The sequence below is a fragment of the Eptesicus fuscus genome, chromosome 22 (genome assembly GCF_027574615.1).
Source record: "Eptesicus fuscus isolate TK198812 chromosome 22, DD_ASM_mEF_20220401, whole genome shotgun sequence".
NCBI classification, from domain to species: Eukaryota; Metazoa; Chordata; class Mammalia; order Chiroptera; family Vespertilionidae; genus Eptesicus; species Eptesicus fuscus.
The window spans coordinates 16,678,183-16,705,397 of NC_072494.1; the positions used below are offsets into that span (position 1 = coordinate 16,678,183).

Here is a 27,215-nt window from a genome sequence, read left to right on the forward strand (position 1 = left end):
AGAAGTGGCGTTAGAAGAAGTTTAAGTTTAAAAAATTTGGCTCTCAAAAGAAATTTCAGTCGTTGTACTGTTGATATTTGGCTCTGTTGACTAATGAGTTTGCCGACCACGGGCCTAAACCAACAGGAACAAGTGCTCTCCCCATCTGGGTGCCAGAATCTAAAATCAGGGTGTCTGGGGCTGTGCTCCTTGGAAGGACTCCAGGGAAGGGTCCTTCCTGCCTCCTCAGCTTCTGGGGGCTCCTGGCCACATCCCTTCAATCTTCACGCGGCCCCTCCCTCGTCTTCGCGTGACTTCTCGCGCGCGATCACGTGGCCTCTTGGTTTGGATACTACCTGTCGGAGCTCCACGCTCCTGAGTCCAGGGTGTGTGTGCTTCGGAGGCACCTGCTTCCCTCAGATTTTGTCGCCGACTCTCCCCGTGCCTGCTGGTGCCCCTGCCGTGTTTGCCAGCCCCAACCCCAGGACAGAATCACACATGCCCCCTCCCTTGTCTTTGCCTTCCTGCCTGGGCCTCAGTGGCCTGGGCATCTCTGCTGCCCGAGCCCTTTCACCCTCCAGTGGCTGGGTTCTGAGAAGCCTGGCCGTGAGAGAAGATTGCCCATGGAGCTCGCACAGAATGTCCAGGATGTAGGCAGGGGATAGGGCTTCCTGTGTGTTTTCTTCCAAACGCGCTGCTGAGTAAGGAAGACCCCGGGAAGCAGGAGAGCCCAAGAGGGACTTGGGGGTGGGGAGGGAAGCTGGAGGGACTTGTTCTTTCTTTTTTGAATCCTCACCTGAGGATATGTTGATTAATTTTTTTTAGAGAGAGAGAGAAACATCAACGTGAGAAACATCGATCAGTTGCCTCCCCATATGCCCTGACTGGGGATGGAACCCTCAACCTTTTTGGTGTAGGTACAGGATGACATTCAACTGGGCCACCCGGCAGGGGCTGCAGGGACTTTTTCCAGGGTTGGGCCGGGCCGGATCAGATGGGTGAGGCGCCCCTCCCTGATCCAATCTGTAGGTTCAGGACAGTCATTTCCTTGTCATCTCAGGCTGCTGGGCAAGGAAGAACTGGAGAAGCAGAGCCAAGGGGAAAGGCCCTGCCTACAGGGAGCCACTGCCTTCAGGGAGCTCCCCACTCTGATGGGGGAGACCCAGCCCCTGCCCTCTGGGATCTCCTGAGAAAGAGAAATCTGCCTCTTCTCTCTGCCTTCCTCAACATCTTGGTTCCAGAAAGAGACAAACGAGGCAGAGAAATGAGCAGGTGCTCGGAGCAAACTGGAGACAGTTCCAGCCAGGATCTGGGCAGGGGCCCGAGGGCCCGAAGAAAGGTCTCTCCAGGATGGGGAGGGAGTCGAGTGAAGGTGGGAAGGTTAGGCTGGGAGCCAGCAGCCTGGATGGAGGTCAGACAGAACTGGAGTCAAGGGTGGGTGAGAAGAGAGGAGGTGATGCAGCAAAGAGACGAAGCAGGGGCTCAGGCCCAGGAGTTAGGGTTCTTCTGGATTACAACAAACAGAAAACGCGCACCCAGAAAGCCTGGCCTGATTTATTTTTTCCATTTCTGAAAATACTACCACTCCCCTAGGGGCCCAAGCCAGAAGCCCAGGGCCACCTTGACACCTCCCCTCCTGTCTAATGTATCACTGAGGCTGCACCCTCCACCTCTGCGCCCCCCATCCCCTGCTGAGCATCTCACAGCCTCCTGCTGGCTTTCCCTTCACTCCTCCTTTCCTCTGACTCCACTGGCAGCCAGAGGGACCTCTTAAAAACACAAATGTATACTCTCTCTCTCCCACTTTTTTTTTGGGGGGAGGCAACCTAATTTTTGGAGGCCTTGCTTTGGCAAGGCAAAACAAAAACAAACAAAAAACCCACAAATGGGATGCCACCACCCCCCCACCCCCCCCTTTAAAAAGCCTTTCAGTGGTTTCTCATTGCACTTAGAATAAAATAAGAAATACTGTGGCCCTCAGGTCAATCCAGCCCCTGACAGCCCAGCCACCCTGCACTCCTCACAGGACCTCGGACAGCCCCAATCTGTCCTCGGGGCCTTTACCTGCTGTGCCCTGTGCCTAGAGCACCTTTGCCTCTGCTCTGTCCCACTAGGTGCTTAGGATCCCCCTCCCCCAAATGCTTGTCCTCCAAAACACCTGCTCTCCTCCATCTCCGCCCCACCCCAGTCTATCACGCTCTCCCCCTTTCTCCTTCATAGAACCTGCACGGTATACAATTATTTATTGGTGCATTTATTTTTTAATTGTCTATCTTTCCCCATTAAAGGTCTGTTTCCCTCTTACAGGCCGCCTGAGGGCAGAGATCTTGTCCCTTTTTTCATATCTGTGTTCCCAGCACCTAGCAGGGTACTAGCTCCTAGGAGGCACACAGCAAGTGATAGTTGGATGAATAAATGGAAGGACCCCTCACCTCCCCCACCCCACATTCTGAGGAGACTCTGGACTCTGTCTCCCCACCTTCCTGGCCCTGACCCTCTGCCCTCAGCTGCAGTATGTGGCCTCTCATGGGGCAGAAGCCATAGGCCCTGGCCCCAGGGCAGCTTAGTCTTGCAGGGAGAGGAAGCTCACCTGCTGACACAGAGGCTGTGAAGCGTGCCCACTGGCGGCAGCACGGAGGCAGGGAGAGGCCCCTTCAGGCTGTGCGAAGAGCTAAGGCTCAGAGCAGCTAACCTGTCTGAGGTCACACAAGTAGCAAGTGGCAGAACCAGGATCCAAAACTCTCTTATTCCAACACCTGTGCTCACTTCCCTTTCTCATGCCACGATAAAGGAAAGAAGACAGGAAAGCCAGTTAGAAGCTACTGCTGTATAGAACCTGGTGAGTGACGACAAGGTCTGGCCTAGGGCAGTGGGCTGGGGAAGGAGGGCAAGCATTTGAGATCAGGGTGGAATTTGGGAAGATGCGGTAGAGACTTGAGTGTGAAGGTTCAGGAAGATGGGCGGGAGAAGGATCCAAGGGGCCTGGGAGGTCTAGGAGCCAGGGCAGAAGGGGGATGTGAGAGATCTCAAGGCAGAGACCTGCTTGTCTCCGACACAGAGACCGGGGCAGGAGCAAGGCCAGCCTGGGGCCATCGATGAGCTCATCGGGAATGTGTGGGAGGCCGAGGCCAGGCCTGGGGTCGCCCACAGACTGAGGTTGGAGGAGAGAGAAGGAACAATTGAAGGAGGAGGAGGAAACTGGGTCACCTTTGTGGAGAAGGTGGGAGAAGATAGGAATCAGCTCCTCAGGGTCAAGCGCCCCTCTGAGAGGTCAGGGGGATGAGGCCCTGGTGACCTTGGAAGTCAGGGGGGAGGGCACCAAGGAGGTTGGAGGAGGGGAAGTGGGGGTGATGCTCATAGATTCAGCAGCAAATGAAGGGGTGGTGGTGAGAATAATGAAGGGAAGGATCATAACTCATATCCCTGCTACTGAAACCTCAGCTCCCACACATCTCCTTTCCAATGAGCCAGAGACAGGTTATATTTTTTTAAAACATTTTAATAAAATTAACCAATAAATATTCTCTACTGTATAGGCTACAGGGACAAAGTAGAAGCCAGAGGGCTGTCTCTTCCTCTCAGGCCCTCAGGTCCCCTCACGGAAAGAGACGGTCTGGGCTGGTTTGGGGCTGGGTCTGCCTATTTGGGGGGTGAGGGGAGTGATTCCAAAATGGGTGATCTGGGCCCCTGCAATCCATCCCTCTTTGTTGGTATAGGGGAGCGGAGGAGGGGGGAAAAAAAAAAAAAAAAAAAAGCAGAGCCCCTGCAGGAGGCATCCCAGCACCCTGGGGAAGTGGCCTGGGTGAAGGGGAGAGCTAGCCTAGAAGGAATGGGGGAGGGACGGCCCACAGGGCAGTGAAGCAGGAGCGTGGGCTGGGGATGGGCTGGGGCATCTGTCAGACCCACAGCCACTCACTCTCGGACGTAGACCCTGGTGCACACCACGTCATCCGCCGTCATGGTCTGAAAGGAGGACAGAAGTCATTGTTAGCCTGGGAGGCCCCTGGCCCTGTGGCTTGGGAAGAGGAGGAGGGTTGAACAAAGGAACTCTGTCTCTAGGCCCAAACCTCGTCTTGGTTCAGGACCAACAGTCAGAAGCTGGTCCCCAAATGCCTGGGCATCATGGGAGGGAAGATGGCACCAGAGCCCGAGGGGTCTACCCTATATCCTCATCCCTAAGCCAGGGAGCTCCCCTGGAGAACTGCTGGCACCTCTCAGTGAATGTCCATTGTTCCACTCAGAGGGGGCGCCATTTCTCATTTGCGAGAGGGCACTGTGTGGCCAGGGACAGCTTGCTCACACCCCAGCAGCCCCATCAGGACGTGGGAAACCAACCATGACTATCCTCGAACCCTCTGCACCCCGGAGTGCCCCAGAACATCCCCCGAGGCAGCAGAGGGCTTGCGCTTCGCTGGGAGGAGGCCGGACTCACCAGGATCAGCTCCCCATCATTGGTCAGTTCCCTGGTCCAGGAGGTCTTGGGACCCTCTCCCTTCAAAAGCCTCTGCTCGCAGACCATCTTGTTCTCACTTTCCCATTTCACCAGGCTCTGCAAGGGAGACGTGGCCAAGTGAGCTGCGCCCCCATCAGGGACAAGGTACCCCCTTTCTACCCACCACCACTACCTAGGGACTTTCTCCATTAGAAAAAGAGAAAGGGATCCAGGAAAAGACTAGACAATGGCATGCTGAGAGGCAGGGCTCTGGAAGCCATGATCCTGAGGGACTCCTCCCTGGCACTCACCTTACAGGGTCTCCCATCCACAGTCTGCTCCTCGAACTCTTCTCCAATCTTGAAGTTAATCTCCGTGGTGCGCACGGTGGTAGAGGTCTTGATGTAGAAAGTGTCTCCCTCCTGTTTGATCTCCACCGCGGGCTTGGATGCGGCAGCCACAGCGATCTTCCTCAGCATCACATTCACCCCTGCAGAGGAGAGAGAGGCTCGCCTTTTGGGGTGCTCCAGGCACCTGTGTTACACCCTCCCCATGAGACAGCTGGAGCAGTCTGGCTAGTTTCCAAGAAAGTTCATGAAGGACAGGGCAGGGGGTGCAGCCCTAAGGAATGGGGGCGTTTAGGGAGGAGGGCAGAGAGGCAGTGCCTGCCCTTCAGGATCCTGCTCCTAGCAGCCACCCCACCTGGGTGAGTCAGCAGTCCTAGATTAGCCCCCTTCTCCCCACCAGACTCAGCTCAGGGGCACGTTTCCCCATTCCCCTCACCCAGCAGGCATCCTGCTATGGGCTCACCTTGGCTCTGTCCACCTCACTTTTTGGCCCTTTGTCTACCCTACTTGAGACCCGCTGCTGGGTAGGCTCATTAGAGCCACTGTGCCCTCAGCGCTGCCCGTGTGCAGGACAGACCCTCCCAGGCCAGGCCTCCCCACTTTGTACTGGAGGTAGGGACCACTTCCCCCCCTGTGCTACCCCCCTCCCCTGTCTGGCGCTAGGTGGGCCTTCATTTGCCCAATCTCTGTCCCTCCCCAACAGGAGAAGGGGCAGGGATTCTCAGCAGGAGAAGAGGTGGCCACAGCTGGGGAGCGAAAGGCTCTGGGGTAAGATCCATTGGGCCCGGTTTCCACCTGGTTCAGCCTCCCTTGTAGGCTGGGTGACCCTAGGCAAATGGCTTAACTTATCTGAGCCTTAGATTGCTCAACTGTAAAACAGAGACAATAGTTTCTTCCAAAGCCTGGCAAGTGGGATGAGGGAGGTGTGTTTAGGACCTAGCACCCAGTGCCAGGCACACCTTTGAGTTTTTAAGAAACAGTCTTACTGTTGCTGGTACTTTCACTGATAAAAGGAAGGCAAAGAAGAAGCTGGGGTGCAGGCATTCTCTGCACCAGACTCCTGCTCACCTGCCCTCCTGGGAGGCTCCCACGCCTGCCCTTCGCCCTTCAGGGGACAGAAAGGGGTACTGCCCTCCCCCTCCCCTGATGTGTCCCCGACTCCAGGATCACCCTCCCCACCTCAGTGGTAAGTGCTTCTCACTCAGAGTCCCCGTGCCTGTCCGCATATCCTTTCCCAGGCTGGACCCCTGCTCTCTGCTCCCCAATTATTAAGAGGGGCGGGGGAGCCAGGAGAGAGCACCCCCCTGACAGAAGACAAGCAGGCGGGGAGGCACCTCTGGCCAGGGCCCAGGTCTGAACCTCACACCACTTTGCCTGGCCTAGCCTCCTGCCCTGACTGGAGCAGAATCCCTCAGAGAAGCAATTGGTGGGGAGGAGGGGGCCAAGCTGGGCTGGGCCCGGTGAGCGGGATTCCCCTACCCCTGATCCGGCCCAAACTCCCTGTCCCTCCTCTAGACCTGGGTTCCTAGACAAACAAATCCTCTTTCCCCCTGGCACCACGGCACACCCACTCTGGGCCAGAAAGAGGGCGTTGGAGGGAGAGAGCCCTGGCCCTCAGGAGCCCAGGAGCCCAGATCCTGACGGCTGGCCTCAGGCCCAGGGAGAAATGGCTGAGGTGCCAGGTCCAGCTGCCTGGGGAGAGGAGGCACGTCCCACTCCATCTTCTTGCACCAAGACGACTTCACTCCTTTGCTGCCTGGGAAGTCCATCCTGCTGTCTAACACCCATCTTTCCTGTTACAGGAGCAGAGCCTCCTCCATGCCTTGGCCATCACACTGCATGGGACAGTTATCCTCCAAACACCTGAGCATCCCTCACAGGAGAGGGACCCTTGACTAGGGCACAGGAGGGGGAGAAGTGACGGAGGGTCCTGCGGAGGCAAGGCTGCTGGGTTCGGGGAGACGCCCTCCAGCCAGCCTCTGCTGCCTGTGGAGCTGGGCCCAGCCTCGGCCAACCTTGGCTGACTCAGGACTGTGTTAATGGGTCTGTTTTCAATCTGTCTCCCAGCAGGACCCGAGGAGGGCACGTGGCTCCGAGAGACCCTGCAGGGAGGACAAACAGATGAAGATAGACGGACAACAGGGTTGGGCTTTGGGTCTTATTCTCCAGCTGGGTCCTGGGGGTGCCTCATCCACTGGGGAGAGGAGCCAAATCCGGAGCTGGGGAGGGAATGACCCCTAGGCTTTCTGAAGGGAAGTTTCCTATCCTTTTGGGCTTTCATTGCAGCAAGGGCGAATCAAGAAAGACTGACATGACCCGAAGTACTGTGGTTAGACGGCAAGAAGAACCAACAGCAAGGAATGCTGGAAATCCCTGCTTTTCGGATAACATTCTGGACCCTTCCTAGGTTCAGATTCACCCCTACAGCTCCTGGCCCCACACCAGGTGCCCCTCCCCACCCAGCCCAACTGGGTTTTCTCTGTTCAGTCCTGAAATGGATGGCTCCAGGGCTCCCAGGTGGCTCCCCAGTTGCTTAACGAATCTCCATCTCTTCCCAGAGGCCGCCCCCCCCCCCACCCGCTCCAGCCGTTTCCTAGCGTTCACCCCTTCCCCAGACAGAGGGCACACAAGAGTTGGGCAGGGCCCTCTGGGTGGGTACAGTGTTCCCTGCCTTCAACCAGCACAGCCAGCTGGGCTGTAGTGGGTATCCAGGGAGAAGGGAGACGAGAACTCGGATTGGGGAAAAGGGAGGGCGAGGGGAGAGTTCCACACAAAGCCATTTCTTGAAATCGAAGAAAGTGATAATTATCTAGAGCAATTTTAGGTTTCTGGAACTCGCTGTAGGAAAATATTTGTCTCACAGATGGGGGTGAAGAGGGAGCAGAGTGGAAAGTGCTGAAGGGGGAAGGAAGGAGGATCAAGGGGGCGCTGGGGCTGGCGGTCACCTGGTGGGTGGGGAGAAGGAACTTGCCTGGGCTGGGTTACCAGTGGGGACAGGGGAAGGAGGCCAGGATGTCTCCGAGGGGCTGGGGCGGGGGGGAGAGGGGAGGGGGGAGGGGAGAGGGCCCCAGGCTCCCTGCCTGGATGCAGGGTTTGCAGCTTCTGAACTGGAGAGCCCCTCTTCCCCACCCAAAGGGACACCGACCTCGTGCTTCTGGTTTCTGCTTGATTCACAGGCTGAGTCACTGCAGGAGCTGGCACCGGTGGGCGCCCCGCCAGAGAGAGCAGGAGTGAGGTGTCCCGGCCCCGCACCCCGAGACCCAGGGGTCAGGCCCCTTTTCTTGGGGGATGCAGGGGCTTAGCCTCCTGAGCCCTGATTCTGCCCCCCCTTCCTTTCTTCCTCTTACTCACCTCCGAATACTCCCTCACCCCCTCTCTCCTCTCCCGGGGCCCTTGAAAATCTCCTTACCCAGCACTTTGAGCAAATCCTCGAAGTTTTCCGATCGGACGATCTTCCAGTTGCCAGAGAAGTTGGGCATGGTGGCGGCGCTGGCGGCGGACCCTTCGGTTCTTCTGCGGGAGCCCTGGACGGTGAGCCCTTCAGTCCAAAGATGCGGCCGCCGCCTTCGCCGGACCGTGAGGCTCGGGCAGCAGGACACGTCCCAGGACAACCCCGAAGCTGGCCTGGGCTCCCGCGCGGGCCGCTTTTATAGCCTGTGCGGGCCCGCCCCTGCCCAAAAAAAAAAAAAAAAAAAAACCGAGGTGGCCCCTCCTCCCGCCCCGCCTTCCACCCCACCTGGGGGGCCCTGAGCCCTGGCCCCGCATCACAGCCACCAGCCCCCAGCCCCCTGCCTCCTCTCCGGCCCCGTGGGCGGGACCAGGCTTTGCTGGGGACCGAGATCGCTCGCCCCGCGCCCGCGGCTGGATGGGGAAGCGGACGGAGAGCGAGGACTCCGATTGGCCTCTCAGCCCAGGGGGGCGTGGGGCGCCAGGCCCCGGGCGCAGATGCTCAGGTCTCAGGTCTTGCAGTGCGAACCCCAGGGTCGTGTCTTGCGGGTTCCCCACATCTCCCCAACTCCTTGGTGTCGGAACCTGGAGGCATCCTGCTCGCTGAGCGGGAGCTGGAGGAGAGAAGGCGCGCCCTAGCTCGGCTCCAGTGAAGCCTGAACTGGATCCCCAGTGACCACTCGGAACTCAGAGACCCGCTAGGGGCCCCGGGGGTTCTGGGCAGGCTCTTCGCTGAGGCCACGACGCCCCCTGCTGGAACGATTCGAAGGGGCTGGAAGCGGGCAGCACCCCCTCCGCCTCCCCGCGGGGTTTCGGGCTCCGGTGCCAAGCTGGGGACGTTGGAAGTTGGCGCAGGGAGACCCGTCCCTCTCCAAGTGCAGGGCGCGCATCAAAGGGTTAAGGAGGAGCCCCCGGCGCGGGGCTGGGGAGGGCAGAGGTCACAGCCGATCACTGGACACGACCTCTTGATGGAGGCGCTTTCTCCGCCGCTCGGCTCCGCAGACCCCCGAGGGGATCGCAGGAGGCGCTGGGAGAGGCGGGGGCCGACGCGGAGCCCCGAGGTGGGAAGGAGGCTGGGTGCCCCAGGGAGGAGGCGGAGCAGGGTCTCAGGTGTCACCATTCTCAGCCGTAAAACGGGCGGAAGGAGCGGCCGCCCCTTAGGGAGAGGCTTTGAAGTGTGAGATCAAAGGAGGGGGCAGGGCATGGCTTCCCGCAGAGACCCCCACGGAGCGGGCCGGGGGGCGGGGGAGCAGAAATGGAGGCCAGGCTGGGGGCCTCGGAGACTGGCTGGAGACCGGAGACTGCCCAAGCCGAGGGACGGAGCGGGGCGGGATGCCGCGCCTGGAGCGGGCGGGGCGGGGGGGGGGGGCGCGGCAGCTCAGGTGCCTTTGGCGAATCGGCGCCCAGGGCCCTGCAGCCCGCGCGTCCCCACCCCCGCCACCCTTCCTGGACTAGCCTCCCAGCTCCTTCCGAGGCGGGGACGAGAAACCCCACATCTGGTCCCAGCCCTGGTCTCTCCCTGCCAGCGTGGCCGTGGGTGGAGCAGAGGACAGGCTCTGAGATTCTGAGCCCTGGACCCGTCTAGAGGGTTGGGGGGCCTTGGCTGGGGGGAGTCCAGAGGCCTAGAGCCAAAGGATAAGGACTGGAGGACGCACTGGGGGGTGGAGCCTCTGTGCCCTAAGGAGGGGACTCTCCGAATAATGGTTGTGCAGGGGGAAATGCATGTAGTTGACGCTGGAGCAAGAGAGATGGAGGGCAGACTGTAGAAAGGACTTTTGGCTGGGGCCTCGCGCAGCGGTACCTCATACACTTGTCAGGTTTAAAGAAGGGAGCTGGAGGCTTCGGCCTGGTTTAGGGGTCTGGTTTTGGCGGAGGAGCTTATTTTGGGGTGGGGAGGGCTGGGCTTCTGGAAGGCAGAGGGCAGCAAGTAGAGATCTCTGAGGAAGGACAGACAAAAGCCGAGGTGGTAGCAAGGAGGGGGCGTCCCTGGGGGATGTTTGGCCCCGGAGTTGCAGGCTCTGCCTCTGCTCCTCCCCCCGCCCGGGGCTCCAGCAGTGCTGTAGGTAAAGGGAGAGGGATTAGGTTCTGACAGTGAAATCGGGCTCCCAGCCAAAGGGAGGGAACATGGCTGAAACCAGACTCCCACCGCCTCCCTCCCCCTCACTGCCCCCTACCTCCTCCACCCAAATCACTGTGTCCATCTCCTCTCCACGCCAGCCCTCCTGAGCCCCCAGCCAGAACCGTCCAGTCTCCTGCTCAATAGACAGCCTACTGAGAAGAGAAGGGCCGGGGCGGCCCACGCCCCCACAAGCCTGGTCACTGAGGATGTTCAAACCTCGCCCAGAAGATGATCCCCTGGACCAGGGAGCCGAGACCTACCATAGCATGAAGGAGGGACGTGGTCTGGCTGAGGACACTGGGGAGGCTGGACAGGAGCTCCCTGGGGTGGGGGCAGAGAGGCCCGGGCCCACTCCCCTCCCTTTTCTTCCTCATTCCCCCCACTGACTAGCCGGCCAGAATTTCCAGAAAGACAGAAGACAAAGGGAAGTCGGGCTGGGAAGGGAATTTTTTCCAGATGTGTTTGTGGTTTGGCAGCTCTGGGCCTGAGCTCCAGCCCCTGCACCCCAACCTTGGCTGAGGAGGTGGTCCAGGGGTCTGGAGGAGGGTGCTGAGCAAGCTAGGCTGGAGGTCTCAGCCTCCAGCAGCCCCGTTAACCCGTTGTAAAGCGCAGGGGTGAGGCCGGGGTGGGTGGGTGCGGAGCTTAGGGAAGATGCTGGGGAAGGGAGTCAAGGAAAGGGAATGGGATGAGACGGCTGGGGTGGGGGTGGTAAGGGGAAAGGGGGCTAATGGAAGGTGAATGGGAGAGTGGGGGGAGCCTAGGAGAGAGGAGCCAGGGAACCTGGCAATGGGGAGGAGCTTAGTCAGCATCAGTCGCTCAGTCCCAAACAACTGGCTCTAATTTCCGGCCGGGATCAATAAGGAATTTCTCAATGTCGCTGGTCTTTTAATTACGACCAGATCTGGTGGGGGCAACCCGCTCCCCCTTTCTAGGAGCCTTGGCCATATCCCTCTTGGGGCTCTCCCAGGAATTTGAAGACCCGAGTTGGGGAAGGTGCAAAGTTGGTGAGAAAAGTTGGGGGAACAGAGGCAGGATAGGGTGGGGTGAGGAGGAAACAGGCTAGAGAGAGAATTAGGAAAGGAACATTATGGAACTGTTCCATTGCAGTATGGCTAAGAGGAAAGTGGCTGGTTCTGCAACAGAAGGAATGGAGGTGAGCAGGCATCTGCAGGGCTGGAGAAGTGTGAGGGAGAGTGGATATCTTGTGTGCTTGATTAAGGGGTCTGGGCCTTGGGAAAAGGAGACGCCCCCACCCCTCTCTACCACTCCCTTGAGGCTGGGTGGGGGGAGGAATGGGAAGAGTGGGAGAGTCATGTACCCTTCACCCTCACCCCCAACTGGGGCCAAAGAGAAGCTCTGGCCAAATTCAGCACTGTGGAAGGGCCTCACCCTGAGCCGTGTTATTGCATCTGTTGGGTCAGAGAGTTTGTTGGCTGGGAGTCGTGTAGAAATGAAACCCAGGTGGGGGTGGGCCTGGAGTCTCTGGGACTCCTTGTAGGGGTAGCAAAGAAGGCAGGACCTGAACAGAGGGCGGAAGGTCTGAGAGTGGAAAAAAGGAGTTGGTGGTAGGGTTGCCGAAGGAAGAACGCATGCAGCCAACGTGGTGAGGGATTTTAAATTTATTAGGTCATCTGGATACCAGATGGGCTGAGCCCCCAAATGGCGCCAGCACCCAGGGACAGGGAGTCAGAGGTTTTAAAGGACTCTAGGCAGGCTTTTTCTGGGCGGAGCATTCTCTGGGCGGTCCGGATCCTAGGAAGGTCCAAAGGGGAAGGATAATGGTCTTAGCAAGTGGAATGTGGTCTTAGCAAATGGAACGTGATGGAAGTGAAAGGGAATGCCCATGGTGAAGTGGCCTAAAGGTCAGTTCCCAGGGGAGGGGTGTTGATTCAATTATTCCATCAGACCCAACAGTTGGGAATGGCTGGGCCGGAACAGTTGTGTCTCCTGGTCTCCCCAAACCCTCCGTATTTCACTTAGCACAGTGTGGACTTGAGCATCCTGCCTCCTGGCCTGGTCTGATCATACCAATGGGAATGCTCCATCCCTGTCTCCCTGGATTCAGGGACCCAGCCCTTTTCAAATCTGATAAGGCTCTGACTCTCCCAAATAAAATTGCCATTGAGCAGGACGGATGGGATCAAAAAGAACTTCCAGCAAGCTGACGTGCAAGCTGGGAGGTGGGGCCAGAGATCCAGAAAACAGGCAACTCGTTTCCCAGAAACCTTTGGGTGCTGGGGAGAGACCATGAGAACTAGGGAAGGTATGGGCAGCTGGACTCAAAGAACACCTGGCTGACCTCTAGGGCCAGCTCCAGGCCTCGGCAAAGGAGGCAGGTGTGGCCCAGGAGGGCCAGAACCACAGGGGGGTAGGAGCTGCAATAGGAGGTGTTACAGTTAGCCCGGGAATGGGCTGCGCAGCATCTGGGCGAGGCAGCCAGGCGGCTCCTCTGTTGTTTTTGGCTCTGCTACCTGGTTCCCAGCTCCAGCTGCCAATGCTCTCCTCAGGGCTGGGCCAGCACGCCGAGCAGGTCAGGCTGAACCAACGGAAGAGCAAGGGAGACAAAAGGAGGTGGGGATGAACGGACCAAGGATGTGTCTGGACTGAATCTCTGTCCCTTGAAAGAGGCCCTTGGCTCTGCTGGCCTCTTGGTGGGGGGGGGGGGGTAGGGGGGTGGGAGGGGCATTACACAGGTAGTCATTGAAGAGCCTGGAGACCCCAAACAGGTGCTGGCAGCTGCCGCACTGATCTTATTCTCTGACCCTGGGGTCTTTGCTTCTCTTTTCCTTGCCAGTCGGGCATCAGGGTGTGTGTGTGTCATCTTTTTCCCCACTCAGGCCCCTGCTGTTTCCTTTCCTACTACAGTGAAAGGCACCAGTTTGACCCCCCTTTCTCCTGGCCTCCCTGCTTCTCAGAGAACCTCCAGGGAGAGATGGGGACCTAGTGTGGCTGGGACTGCTTGGGGGCAGTCCACATCTAAAGCTGGACAGACCTGGGCCTGACCCTGGCCAGCTGTGGCTCCTTCTCCCCTCGAGGGCAGCGCTGCTGGATGGAGAAGTCAATCAGCAACATGACCTGCAGTTAAACTCCTCTTGTCTTTTATGATCTAGTGATGGGGCCAGACTCCTCTGCTGATCCCACCTCCTGCCCTGCACTGGCCCTTTAACCCCTGGCAGTCCAGGGCACGAGGGAGAAGGCTGTAGCTGTGACACGTCTGGGGACACCTGGGGACAGTGGTGGACGGCCTGCGGTCTAGCCTCAAAGCCTGCCACTGTTGCCCAAGCTGCCGGGCCTAGGGAGCCCAAGCCTTCGCCCAGATGCCACCTCCCCCACTCTCTGAGATTGGGGAATGGAAGAAGAGCCGGGGGTCCAGAACCCCTCTCCTCATTGAGAGGAACCGGATGGAGCTGCTCGATGAATCAGCAGGGCTGCAGACTGGGTGTGTGCTGTGTGCCTCCTCTAGCCTGAACTGCAGAAGGTGGGCACTGGGCCAGACAACCAGACTCTAAGACTGAAGAAGAGAGAGGCAGGAGGGAAGGGGGAAAGGCAAGGTCCCAGAGAAGACCCTGAGGGGTCCCAGGTCTGAGCTTTGAGGTCCTGGATAGGGATAAAAAGAGGGTCATGGACTGACGCACTGTTGGTGCGGGGAGGGTTCCAGGAAAGAGGGGCTGATAGGGCAGGTCAGCCTTAGGATCAGCTGGGGGAGAACTCCTCTGCAAGGCTCTTGAGTGCTTTTATTTTCCTCCTCTCCAGCCCCCACATGCAGCCATTGTTTCCAGACACAATAGTTGCTCCCCAGCCTGGCTCGTAGGGGCTGATGGAATCCAGCTGTGCTAGCAGCTCCAAGAGGAGGCTGGAGCCTAGGAGTGAAGTTATAAGGACCAGCTTCCCCAACCCCAGGGCCCTTCTTGCTGCTGACCAGGCCCTGGCCCTTGGGGCCAGACTCCTTAGAGACAGAATCAGGGGTGCAAGGGGGATTTAAGAAGAGCAAGGGAGGTCCTGGCCTCTGCCCCCACCCTTCCATCGTGAGCGGGCAGGGAATTAAGAAGGGCCATGGGTTCAGAGTCTGGCCCCTTAGGCAGGCTAGGGCTTGTCCTTCCAGTGACCCTCCCCCCCCCCCAGTCCCTCCTTATAATAGACTGGAGAGGTGGGTGGTGGGGAGGCCCCAGCCTGACCTAGCCCTAATGGCTTTCCCTGGGCGGCCTGAACAAAATGGGAAAAAGATGTGTGAGGTGGGAAGCTCCGATTTCCTTTCCCCTGCGGGCGCCAGCTCTGGAAAATGTTAGCTGTCAAAGAGAGACGGAACAGTCTCCGCCTCCCACTGCCCAGGACCCCCTACCCGATCCCAGCCACCAGGGCCTCTCAGCCTGCCTGGATTCCCAAGGGCACTGGGCTAGCACCTGTGAACTTCAGTTCGCCAGGCTGAGCAGGCGCACTGCCCTGAGACGCTCCCAGCCTCCCTGGCCTGTGTCTCCTCTACCAACCTGGGAAACACACCCAAGTGGGAGCTTTGGCACTTGGGAATCCGTAGGACATGCCCCTGGGGGATCAAAGGAGATAGCAGCTCCTGGATTTCACAGTTGCCAACCTCCTGGCCATGGTTTCACACCTCCTAAATCCCAAAGCTCTGGGACTGTCAGCCACAGGTTTCCAGATGATCTGGATTTTTGGTTAGTCTTCCCACTGAGCCCACAACCTAGAGAGAGAAGCATCCTCTCTGGGATGGGCCCTCCTCACTGCCTGTGGGCATCATGGTCTCTGTGGGCCCAGTCTCCTCTGATATGCTCCCTGACCCCTTGGTGCCAGCTTCCAGGAGACGCAGGGAGTTGATTCCAAAGCTGGGAGGAGCCAGTCCCTGCCTGGGAGAGTGTGCAGAGGTGGGTTGTGTGTGGGGGCGCGGTTCTAGCCTCTGAGGAAGCCTCCAGAATACTCTACCCTTCCCCCAGCCCGGGCCCCTTTGCTCCAACCCCAGCTCCACCTCCTCTCCTTCAGGAAAGCTTCCCAGATCTCACCACTCTGTCAGCCCGGCCTCAGGTCTCAAGCTGCCAGGCTGGATTATCTGCCTCTGCCTCCCTGTGGGTCCTGGGTGTGGGCCCCAGCTCCCAGAGCCAGGGCATCTGCCTTCTTCCTCCTTGGGTTATGGTTTGGATCCCTCTCATGGAATCTTTCCAAAGAGGCCACCAAACAGGATTCCACGGGGTGGTAGGAAATGAAGGGCCTGGCCTTTGGGGAAGTTGCCTCTGGCTGAGGGATGCCAGGCAAGTTGGGTTCCTGGCGCTGCTGTGCACTGAGACTGAGGGGTCAGGTCACAGGCGCAGGGCCCAACCCTCAATACCCAGGCCTGGGAGAGGAGAGGCGTGGCTGAGCCCACACTGTGCAAGAGCCTTCCTTGTGCTGCTTTAGGTCTGTCTGATTCTTTTTTTTTTTTTTTTTTAAATATATTTTATTGATTTTTTACAGAGAGGAAGAGAGAGGGATAGAGAGTTAGAAACATCGATGAGAGAGAAACATCGATCAGCTGCCTCCTGCACACCCCCTACTTGGGATGTGCCCGCAACCACGGTACATGCCCTTGACCGGAATCGAACCTGGGACCTTTCAGTCCGCAGGCCGACGCTCTATCCACTGAGCCAAACCGGTTTCGGCTTTAGGTCTGTCTGATTCTAATGCTTTGCTCTTAAACATTTCAGAATGGAATTTGGTTGAGCCCGGAAGAGAATTAAGGTATGCTTGCTTTTCCATGACAAATTCTTAAAAACACCTTCTCTCTCCCCACACCCTGCCTCTCAAAGTCCTATGTGTTATATATATTCTTTCAAAGAAAGCATAGTTGATGGTGTCCCTAAAGAAGGCCAGAAGCCGTGCGTATTAAAGAAAGAAACAAGACCAGTAAGTCAGCACAGTTAAGTGATGGGAGGGCAGAGAAGACACCAGAACAAAGGTCTATGTAGGAATTCACAAAGGCCAGCGACTGGTGCACGGAGGGCTGGGGAGTGAGACTTGGCTTACCTCGACCCCTCCCCTCTGCAGTGCCACTACATGTCACTTACCTATTCAGTTACTGCCTTGATAACCAAAGAGCATGCAACCCAGCAAGTCTCCACCCCCAAGCTCACGTGGGTCCCCACTTCTGAGGCACACGTGCTCTCCCTGAGCACTCTTTGCGAAGCCAGTGTGTACAGGAACTTGGTTGGGAGTTGAAAGACCAAAGATATCGACTCTGATTTAAACATTGGCTCAGGATCAACCACATCAAAGGTCATCTGCATGTGTAAAATTAACCTGCCCCCAATTAGGCCACTTACTGCCTCTGCTAAGTTCCAGTCTGGTATCCAGCTGCTGGCTGGGTATCTCCCTTTGGCTATCTTTAGGCAGCTTAAAGTCAACCTAATCAATACCCAATTCATCTTCTTCAAAAACCTGCTCTTCTGCCTGCCATATTCTCTATTGTGGTGAATGGCGCCATGGTTGTCTGTTCACTGTAATTCAAAAACATCAAGTCTACCTTTAGTCCTCTTGCCCTAACCTCCAAGTCCTGTTGATTCTACCTCCTCAGTGATGCTCATATGCATCTTCCCACTTCATTGATTCAGGCTTCTGTCATTGCTCATCCAAATTACTCAAACAAGGACTCATTTCCTGGCCCTTCTTCAATCCGGTTTCCATTTGGCTGCTGCCAGCGTCATCTTCCTAATACACAGATTTGATCCTATCGCTCTCCTGCTTCAGATCTCTCAGTGAATGTGGGCAGGACCTGGTTTCTTCTCATGCTGCTGTAAGCAACTTGGGGGCAAAGATAATGCTATTTCCCTTAATGCCTAGCAAAATGCCTGGCACATAGCAGGTGCTTCATAAAGATTTGAGCAAAAGGATTCCAAGTCTCACCAGATGCCACCTGGATGTGTTAATAGCAGGGTAGGGCGTGGTTAATAGCAGAGGCTTCAGACTGGCAAACTTGACAGGTCTGAGTGCCAGCACCACCAACCTCCAGCTATTTGGCCTGGGGAAGATTTCTTACCTTTTGTCATCCTTGGTTTACTCAGCTGTTAAATTAGCATACCACCCCCTCTCTTACAGAGAATGGGAAAATGAACCTAAAGGGGTTAGCATTGTGCCTGGCACAGATAAGCACTCAATAAAGAGTTGCCAATCATTAGTTAAACATAAAGGGTTAGAAAAGAATCCAGGCCCTAGCTGGTTTGGCTCAGTGGATAGAGCGTTGGCCTGTGGATTGAAGGGTCCTGGGTTCAATTCCAGTCAAGGGCACATGCCAGTGTAGCTGGCTCGATCCTCAGTGGGGGGCATGCAGGCAGCAGACGATCAATGATTCTCTCTCATCATTGATGTTTCTCTCTCCCTCTCCTCTTCCCTTCCTCTCTGAAATCAATTTAAAATATATATATAAAAAAAAAAAAAAAGGAACCCAGGATTTTGATGCTAGAACCATTAGGCTCCAAGAAGCAAAGTGACAATGTCACAAATTTAGCAAGGGGTAAAATAAAACTTAAAACCCAATGTCAAACAAGGTAACTTGCTGTTACTCTATACAGCTGTGGATGAAAAAGGGGCCATATACCAAACCTGACAAGCTCAGGGGAGGCCTGCAAGGGGGGGCTTATAAACTTAAGAGAGCAAAAGTAACCACACAGGGTAGTCTGAACATAAAAATTCCTAACCAAAAGCTAGTCACGGCAGTAGTCACATCCTAGGACTGTAGCTTCATTGACAAAGGTCAATCTTTTTATTATTTTTTAAAATCTTTAGAGAGAAACATCGATGTGAGAGTGAAATATCAATTGGCTGCCTCTTGCATGCCTTGACTGGGGATGGAGCCAGCAAAAGCTCGACATGTGCCCTGACCTGGAATCGAACTACGGTGCATGGGTCAACACCCAACCAACTGAGCCACACCAGCCAAGGCAACAAGGTCAGTGTTAAATGAGCCTGTCTGTTGTCTTTTTGCATCGAAGATAACATACCCTTGGAATATCAATCTCCTTTTCCAGATCTCAGGGATACTCGCCTCACCAGAGCATCCTACAGAATCCCTCACTGTTATCCTGTTCCCCTGCGTACCATCTCCATGTGCTGTAAATGTCAACTCTTTTATACCCACCAATGTACAAGTTTTACTTTTTATACAATCTCAGAGATCCCCTCCCCTTTGCTTTCTCCTGCCTCCCTAATCTGTAATGAATTTCATGTAAACCCCCAGCCCTTATGTCTCCTCCTTTGAATTTCATGTAAACCCCCAGCCCTTATGTCTCCTCCAGGTTTGTATAAAATAAGCTGTAAAATTTTCTCAATTTATTGAGATTTTGCTTTCTGGAATTTGTTGTCCGTTTGGCTCAAATAAACTCATAGTCTCTACAGGTTTGTATGTTTTTATGACGACACAGCTGTTTGGTGGACTTACTCTACAGTATAGGTAAGTGAAAGTGCTTTGTGAATAAGACAGACTGTAGATAAAGGGTATTCATAGATGTACCTGGCATATTGCATACATGGATATTCTTCTCTAAACTTGGACTTGGGCTAATATGCCTTGGGGCAAGTTCATAATTACAGTACTGTTGATCTTTCCTATTGTCAGCTGTAATCATCTGTTAAACTAGGAATTAAACGATTCCTCCTTGGAGCCTTCACTAGATCCCTGGTTCTTTAAAGTGGAGAGAGGGACAGTGCTATCATCTGAAATTTTTTTAAAAATTGATTTTAGAGAGAGAGGGAGAAACTTCGACCTGCCATTCCACCTACCCATGCATTCATTGGTTGACTCCTGTATGTGCCCTAACCCGGGAACCTGCAACCTTGGTGTATTAGGACAGTGCTCTAATTGAGCTAAACAGCCTGGACCCCCTTCCTATTTTGAGAACCACTTGGTTACATGAAGTTTTAGACTATTAAGTTTATGTTTGGCATATACAGTTCTCAATCTTTGCCCTTTCCCAGGCTCACCTGCAGTACGGGGACCTCTTAGCATTAGAAAACATCATTATGCCATGAAGAGAATATTAGAAGAGCTTGTGTTTTATCATGCATGTGCTCCACTCTGCCAAACAGGGCTTGTTGACAGAGATTCAGGCAGCAAATCTGCAATGGGGCTCTTCTATTATCAATTGAAGCCAGGATCCTGGGGACAGAGAGGTGAAGGAAGAGGACTGAACGACAGGGCATCCCCAGGCACTCTGCAGGGCAAGCTGGGCTCTGACCAGAAAGTGAGAGAGAAAAGTGAGGAAATGGTTATAAGGTTCTTTAGTCCCCCCAGGTTCTTCCTGGTGAGCAAAGACTGAGTTCTTCCCAACCTTAGACTGACACCAGGGACCCTTCAGAACATGGGGTGAGGGGATGAAGCATAAAAGCCAGTTGCTACTTTACCAAGATACACACAAAGGCAGGTTTGTTTCAGCCAACAGGTACTCTATAAAAACTGACCTCAAATGAGAATTTCCTAGTTTACTGATCACAACATAATGCATATGTAAGCACAATGTAATGTGCTTTCATGTGTATTCCCAGTTTGGGGTGTGGCTTTCCTAGTGTATAGGACACTTGGCACCTCTTTATAAGGTGTCATGGACATTTCGTGTTGGGCTCAGCAGGAACCAACTTGTTCAGAACTCAACAGCTGCCTGTGCAAGCAGATCCTGCAGCGCAGGGCGTGACAAGACCATGTCGAGTCTGGTGCGGCGGCAAATTCCTTGCTACAAGCAGCCATGACCGTGACTCTGGCCCCTGGAGCCAAACCAGCCACTCAGGAGGGCACAAGTCCTGGTGTAGATATGGAGTCTGCATTTCCTCAAGACAGTGATCCCAGATACAAGGTTAGACCTGTGACTCACATTCCCAAAATGAGGGTGTGCAACTACCAAGGAAGAGCTAGCAGGAGCAGCCAGGCTGGTATCACCAAGCACCCTTCCTCTCTTGCCCCATCACTCCCATGTGCCCATTCTCCAAGCCGCTTTCCTGGTCACAGGCACTCCATGTAAAGGTACTCCAATGGCTTGGGGTGTGATTTGAGGTGTAGTCCTTGACATGTGGTAAGGGTGAGGGCAAGGCGCCAGAGCACACGGGCTACACAAAAGGCTTGGCCAGTGCTTCCCCATGATTTCCAGCAAACAAGGGCCTAGTTAGTGCCACCCAGAGACTCTGGAACCCCCTTACAGAATTATAGCCCTACAAGACCCGTGACAAAAGCTTAATGTGAAGTTAGTAAGAAAACACCACACCCTGGCTGGGTGGCTCAGTGGGTTAGTGTTGTCCCGTACAACAAAAGATGGCAGGTTCGATTCCCAGTCAGGGCACAGTTCCAGGTTGCGGGTTCAATCTTTGGTTAAGGTTCATACAAAAGGAAACCGATCGATGTTTCTCACTTTGATGTTTTTTCTCTCTCTCCCTTTCCTCTCTAAAAAAACAAAACAAAAAACAAATAAAACACCACATAATTGTTTTTCCATTATTAAAATTTATCAAGAAAAATATTTATCAAGGGAATAATCTGAGTTTTTAGAGGCTTGGTTTAGCAAAGTAAAAGACTAAAAACTGCTGGGAGGATGGGGGTAAGGGGAGAAATGGGAGATATCTGTAATACCATCAACAATAAAAAATATATTTAAAAATAAAAATTTTACCCTTGACAGGAAAAAAAAAAAAAAGACTAAGACCATTTAAACATTTTAAATCTTTTAACCTACCAAGGGGGAATCTAAGTTAAATAAATCCTCACATGCTTTAGGAAAGAGACAGCTTTCCTAAATCATAAAAGTTGACTTCCAAGTCACACTCTTACCTCTACTGCCTTGTAATCCTACGAACTAAACCTCACCAGGGATGGCTTCTCTGGAAGTCAGGGTGGGATAGACAGGCAACATCCTGACACAAACTAGATGTAGACTCTGATATGTAATGTGATCATATAATTTATCATCCAACCAGGATACTTCTGAGAGTGAAAAGGGGTGCTGTTAACCACTTGAGAACAAAAGGCATACAACACCCTTGGATAAGGCAGTTTGGGAGACTAAATTTCCCAGTATGCCCTGCCCTTGAAAGTAAAAAAGCTTGACTAGAACAAAGCACTCTGGGACCTGTGGTTAGCACCATTTAAGAGGTAAACAGTATAGGGCTGGGTGCTGGCATGGAAACTTCCTCCTTCCACGGGAGACTTAACCAGACACAGAACACAACACCTGAGGTGAGATTTCAATGGATATTAAGTCTGGGGTAGAGCCTCTCTCCCCCAACAACTTTAGCTTCCAAAGGTGCGGAGCAGGTAGAGCCGTCCATTGGTTCACAGCCCGGTTTCTCCTTTCACCACCGGTGTCCCCACTGCTGCTAAATCTTTAGGGGAATTCTGGGCCAGGTACTGTTCCCACTCAACTTCAACCAACTTGTACAGCTCCATGGTGGCCTGAGCGTCTTCCACAGAGGAATGCCCACTTTTTCCAGCCTGAATGAGGGAGGAAGAGGAAAGCATTGGGCTATAAGCAAGTGTTGTTTTATATGCATAACCCATAGACACAGACAATGGGGTGGTGAAGGTTTGGGGGGGAGGAAGGTTGGAGAGGGCAATGGGGGGAAAAAGGCCACATGTAATACTTTCAACAATAAAGATTAAAAAAAAAAGTGTTGTTTCCCCGCCCCTCCCCCCCCCTTCCCTACCAGCTCCTCCTAACGCCTTATATAAGCAGTTATTTCTGCAGAGCTAGTAGGCTGCAAAGGTAGAACTATGGTAGGGCACTACTCCTTATTTCATTTCAAGGGTTCAACTCCTAGGAAGTCTTTGCTATTATCTGCCTCAATCCTTTCTCTGGCAACACGTGAATGCCATATTCTTCTACATTCTGTAGAGACAAGACATCTAGATCATAGCCAGGCCTTCTAAGTCTTCCATTTTCCCCAGTTCCTTAACTTTCTCTGATATGTGTCTATACCCTCTTACCAGGCAGGTCACCCCTTTCTTGAATGCCAAATATGTGAAATACCGGAGAGGTCCTTGCATCCACTCTGAGGTCTTTAGACCACCACCACTACCTGCTTTCCTAGTTTCTTCGGGTTTTACACCCACTTTAAGGCTTTTTTTTTCCTTTCCCAAGTACAATTTGGAACACTGGCAGCGAACAGGAATTATTATCCTTATGTACACATGGAGAGATCAATGGGCCTCTTAGCCCAAAGCTCTTCCTGTAAGAGAAGCCTGCCTGGATTTCTCTACAAAGGAATTCTGGGCTCAGAGCCTGGAGAGGCAGTAAGAAAGGCCCCCCTCCCCCGCCCCCCCGGTGTGCAACCAAGGGGCCTGGCAGCATTTGGGGAGATGTTACCTGGATGTCCCGGTTCAGCAGCTTCTTTGTGAGATGCTTTAGAGACATGGTAGCATTCTCTGGGCAGTCAGCCTTCCGGTTGAGAGGAGGAATATGGGAGGTGTCTCGGGTAAGAGACTTGGGGTGAAAGTACTGAAGGGCTTTGAAGTCATTGTGGATGGCATGTCCCACCACTATCTTCCCTGTGAGTATTTTCAAGATCTGAAATCAGCGTGGAAGAGGTGGTAAGTAGGACTCAGGTGGAGCCCTGCATCCTAAAAGTCCATCGTGGTCCTAGGTTCTTTCAGATTCTTTCCATTAAGTGCCCACCTCCTTCCTCCTTGAAATGCCCTCTCCCACAAGTTTTCTTTCACTTAAAATCTACCTTCTCCCCACAAAGTGAAAGTAGGTATTTGTGTGTGTGTGTGTATATTATTTTTATTTTTCAATTACAGTTTATTTTCAATACTATTTTGTATTGGTTTCAGGTGAAAGCATAGTGGTTAGACAATCATATACTTTACAAGATGTTCTGCCTGATATTTCCAGTATCCACCTGGCATCATACATAGTTATCACAATATCATTAACTACATTCCCTATGCTGTACTTTATATCCTCATGACTAGTTTATTTTTTATTTATTTATTTTTAAAAATATATTTTATTGATTTTTTACAGAGAGGAAGAGAGAGGGATAGAGAGTTAGAAACATCGATGAGAGAGAAACATCGATCAGCTGCCTCTTGCACACCCCCTACTGGGGATGTGCCCGCAACCAAGGTACATGCCCTTGACCGGAATCGAACCTGGGACCCTTGAGTCCGAAGGCCAACGCTCTATCCACTGAGCCAAACCGGTTTCGGGCCATGACTAGTTTATAACTACCAATTTGTGTTTCTTAATCCCTTCACCTCTTTCACCCAGTCCCCGAACCCCCTTCCCTGAAAGTAGATATTTTTCAGTGTAACCCTTTTTGGACTTACATCGTCAGCGGCTCCTTACCTTCTCATCAATTTCCACTCCAATGATAGATGAACTTGCTACAGTCTTAAATCACACTCACATTCAAGAGGTTTATGTAACTATATAGTTCAGTGCTGGCTTGCTACTTGAAGTTCTTTAAACATTATCATTATGCTGACCTTAGGCAGAGGCTGGGACAAAGGGAGTCAAAGATGGGCTCCAGGGAGTGACAGAAGCCCCAAATTACAGGCATACACACACACACACACACACACACACACACACACACACTGTTTTTTGCAGGGAGAGACTATGGCTTTCATCATATTCTCAAAAGGTGTACAGATCATAAAAGATTAAGAATCATTTATCGCCCTAGTCAGTGTGGCTCAGATGGTTCAGCGTCATTCCGTGTGTAGAAAGGTCACTGGTTGAATTCCAGGTCAGGGCACCTGCCCAGGTTGTGGGTTTGGTCCCCAGTTGGGGTGCATATGAGAGTAACAGATAGATGTTTCTCTCTCCCCCCCTCCCTCTCTAAAATAAAAACATATATTTAAAAAAAAAGAATCACTTATAGACTAAGGCTGTAGAGGGAAGTGGGTGACCCATGCCTGTGCTGTTTTGTTTTGAATGTTTTTTATTAATTATTTTATTATTTTTTTTTTGAGAGAGAGAGAAAGGAAGGGAGAGGGATAGAGAGATAGAAACATCGATGAGAGAAACATCAATCGGCTACCTCCTGCACGTTCCCGACTGAGGATCGGGCTGCAATCTGGGCATGTGCCCCGATCTAAAATTGAACTAGGGACCTCTTGGTTCATGGGTCGATGCTCAACCACTGAGCCACAGCAGCCAGGCCATGCTTGTGCTGTTTTAACAGAAAATCAGTTTCACTGCTGCATAGCTCCTCCTGGGTATTTACCAGCTGTTCAGAAAACTTATCCACACCAGACTTGCAACCAAATAGCTTCCCATGACTCCAGGATCCTAAAGTATGACATAACTACCAGTGAGGACAACCAAAAACTATGCCATGGGCTCTGAAGCCCATTCCAAAATGGAGTTCCAAATAGGTTGTGAGCAAGAGCAATAGTCCTAGAAAAATCAGTGCATGGCCTCCCAACAGGACCTCTTGAGAGGGGCCAGACTCGTCTGGGTAGACCTTAGTCTCATCCCCAGCTTGGGCACTGGGGAAGTGATTCATGATGAAAACCAGGTGTAGTGTAATCAACTAAGTATTTAGTTGCTCTTGATTTCACCTCCAGTTTATTGTCCACCAACACCTTTACTTCGCATTAACTTCAACACGTAGCCCTTGTTAAAGCTGAGTGGATTTGCTGTCTCAGACCCACCCCACCTTCTGCCTCTCCCAAGCCTTTGTTCAGCTGCGCCCCTAATGAAGGGAATGTTCCTCAACTCTTCAAGTTCGTTCTGAAGACTAGACGCTCTGCCCTCCTGGGAGCACACCCACACCTTTCCTCTCCTCCTCTTCTTCCCCCCAGGCATGTTTCCTTTACCCTTCTCTCTCCTAAGCTCCAAGGACCACCCCCCACACTTTTTTTTTTTGCCTCTGAACTTGTTTTCTGAGCCCATTTCTTCTAACACTCACTTCTTCACCTCTATGAATTCCTAATTAAACTTTCCCTTACAGTTTGAAAAAAAAAATCTTCACTGTTTCACCTCTGATAAGCTTCCTCCAACGGACTGTTTTGGCATATAAGCAATCGTTGGAACAGAGGAGGGTGTCTAGAGAAGGCAAAGAATGTGAAGCTGAAATTACAAAGCGGTGGACCAAGGGCGCCCTCTGCAGGCCTCGCCTGGCTCATCTTCCTTTCCTGTTCATTTGTTGTGCTCCCAGAACCCAGCACACCTACAATGAGCAGGTTTGCTCAGTGGGTGAAATGAAAAATCTGACACATCAACCCTGTGTCTTTTATCCCCTTCACTGCAGGCTACCTGTTCCAGTTACACAAATAATCCCCAGCTCCTTCTGTAAACATTCTGCCTTCTCCTACCACCAACACGGTCCACACTTAAGCTGGACCTCTCCCCACCCACCTGGCTGCTATCATTGTGCCCCAAGACTCTCACCTGGCCCCGAGCAATCTTGAAGGGTGTAGCATTCGCCATGTGGTGCTTGCGGATACCACTCCATCTGGTGCGGTAGTCCACAATGTGACAGGGGGGAAGGATGTACTCATCATAGAGCACATCCCCGTTGTAGTTGACGATGCTACATCGAGCCAAGGAACTCACATGCCCCTTGGGTCCTGTGCCCACCATCTCACAGTCAATTGCCACCATCTTCCTTGGTATCTTCTGGGATGCTCCAGAGCATTTGTTCTCTGAATGAGCCAGGGCGGAGTTATGTGGTGGATTCTTCTGAATAGGGTTCTTTTGGGGGTTCTTCTTCGGAGGGCGAGTTGGGGGGCTCTTCATCTCTGGAAGGGAACTCTGGAACTCCTCCAGCAAATCTGCTTTAGCCACAACAGAACCAGTCTTCTGTGAAGGGGCAGGGGTCAGCCAAGGCACAGACGTTTTCTTGTCCAGGGACCGCTCTGACCCACAGCTCGAGTCTGCAGTCTTCTTCTTTTTTGGAAGGGGGGAAATCTTCCAGGTGCCATCCACCTGAGGAGTTACCCCTTTCTTTGCAGGTTCCGAGTGCAACTTAGGCACATTGTTAGGGGGCTGTTTTTTCTTATTTAGAAGGCCTCTCCTTTCTAAGAACCGCCGCTTCTTGACAAATTTTTGGTGCTTGGCATTCCCTTCTAAAGTCTTTTTGGGGGGAGGTTCGCCAAAATCCAGATTGAGGAGTAAGGTAGACATGAGGATGGTGGATGGTAGGAGAGCAGGTGGGAAGAGTGGCTCACCAATGACAGGATCGAGGACTCATCCTCTGCTGAATCCCATAGGCCAGCATCTGAAGGTTTGTAGTATGCCCTGGGGAAGAGAGCGAGCCTGATAACAGATCCCAAAGGCCTGGGAGGACAATAAGACCCAGCTCCATAGAACTCACGGTAGGAACTAAATCAGAGCAACCTCCCAGATAGAGGGGGGAACACATCTGTAACGTGAAATGACGGAAGGACACCGTCTGAGACAAGCCCATAATTCACCAGTCCTATGGCCTTAGGCAGGTCATACCCCCCTGTCTAGGTCTGTCCCATTTGTAAACGGAGGGGGTTGGAGGGCCAACCAGCTTGATTCTCTTTCCGAGGCTGGAAAGCCAGAATAGGTGGGCTCTACATCGGCTCGAAACCAGTGATGAGTACGGCGTAGATGACATCTAGATCTGCCAGGCATCCCCCGTGCGGGTCCCACGAATAGGTACACCTCCAGGTACCCCTTTCCCCCGTTTCCGGGTGGAGGCCACCTCCACGTGCTTCTCACCCAAGTTCTTCTCCCAAGAAAGGACGGTTTACAACACAGAGCAGCGGGGGGAGTGGGGGGAGGCCGAGGCCGGGGGCAGTTACCTCGGCGAGCACACTCCGGCGGTCTAGAAGCCCGTTCCTCACCATCACCACCTACCTCCCAGATGTGCCCACTAAGAACGGAAACGCTTGGAACCGGATGCGGAAGTCGGCGCTCGCCGACGAGCCCGGGGCCGGCCGGCGGGCGCGCGGGTT

At 53.5% G+C, this 27,215-nt stretch overlaps 2 protein-coding genes across 3 annotated transcripts; both read right to left on the bottom strand.

Moving 5' to 3' along the window:
• Positions 1 to 3,475: 3,475 nt before the first annotated feature.
• On the bottom strand, positions 3,476 to 8,393 carry CRABP2 (cellular retinoic acid binding protein 2). Its single transcript, XM_008155635.3, has 4 exons — positions 8,168 to 8,393; positions 4,723 to 4,901; positions 4,412 to 4,528; positions 3,476 to 3,942 (listed from the first exon to the last, which is right to left on the bottom strand). Exons 1-4 carry the CDS (start codon positions 8,235 to 8,237, stop codon positions 3,892 to 3,894), a joined length of 417 nt encoding a protein of 138 aa, XP_008153857.1. The 5' UTR covers positions 8,238 to 8,393; the 3' UTR covers positions 3,476 to 3,891.
• A 13,126-nt stretch (positions 8,394 to 21,519) lies between these two features.
• On the bottom strand, positions 21,520 to 27,203 carry ISG20L2 (interferon stimulated exonuclease gene 20 like 2). 2 transcript variants are annotated; one of them, XM_028131344.2, is made up of 4 exons: positions 27,118 to 27,203; positions 25,681 to 26,529; positions 22,645 to 22,845; positions 21,520 to 21,773 (listed from the first exon to the last, which is right to left on the bottom strand). In XM_028131344.2, exons 2-4 carry the CDS (start codon positions 26,413 to 26,415, stop codon positions 21,615 to 21,617), a joined length of 1,095 nt encoding a protein of 364 aa, XP_027987145.2. In that variant the 5' UTR covers positions 26,416 to 26,529; positions 27,118 to 27,203; the 3' UTR covers positions 21,520 to 21,614. The 2 variants fall into 2 exon arrangements, with proteins under 2 accessions (XP_027987145.2, XP_008154100.2); XM_008155878.3 differs by having other exon boundaries at positions 27,063 to 27,190.
• Between the last annotated feature and the right edge of the window lie 12 nt (positions 27,204 to 27,215).

Excerpts from the sequence above, each read along its gene's own strand:
- ISG20L2 (XM_028131344.2), bottom strand. The coding sequence starts at position 26,415 with ATGTCTACCTTACTCCTCAATCTGGATTTTGGCGAACCTCCCCCCAAA. Across the intron at positions 22,846-25,680 it reads TCAAGATTGCTCGGGGCCAG|ATCTTGAAAATACTCACAGG; the intron begins GTGAGAGTCTTG and ends CGCTGATTTCAG. Across the intron at positions 21,774-22,644 it reads TGCTGAACCGGGACATCCAG|GCTGGAAAAAGTGGGCATTC; the intron begins GTAACATCTCCC and ends TCCCTCATTCAG.
- CRABP2 (XM_008155635.3), bottom strand. The coding sequence starts at position 8,237 with ATGCCCAACTTCTCTGGCAACTGGAAGATCGTCCGATCGGAAAACTTC. Across the intron at positions 4,902-8,167 it reads GGATTTGCTCAAAGTGCTGG|GGGTGAATGTGATGCTGAGG; the intron begins GTAAGGAGATTT and ends TCTCCTCTGCAG. Across the intron at positions 4,529-4,722 it reads TGGATGGGAGACCCTGTAAG|AGCCTGGTGAAATGGGAAAG; the intron begins GTGAGTGCCAGG and ends TCTCCCTTGCAG.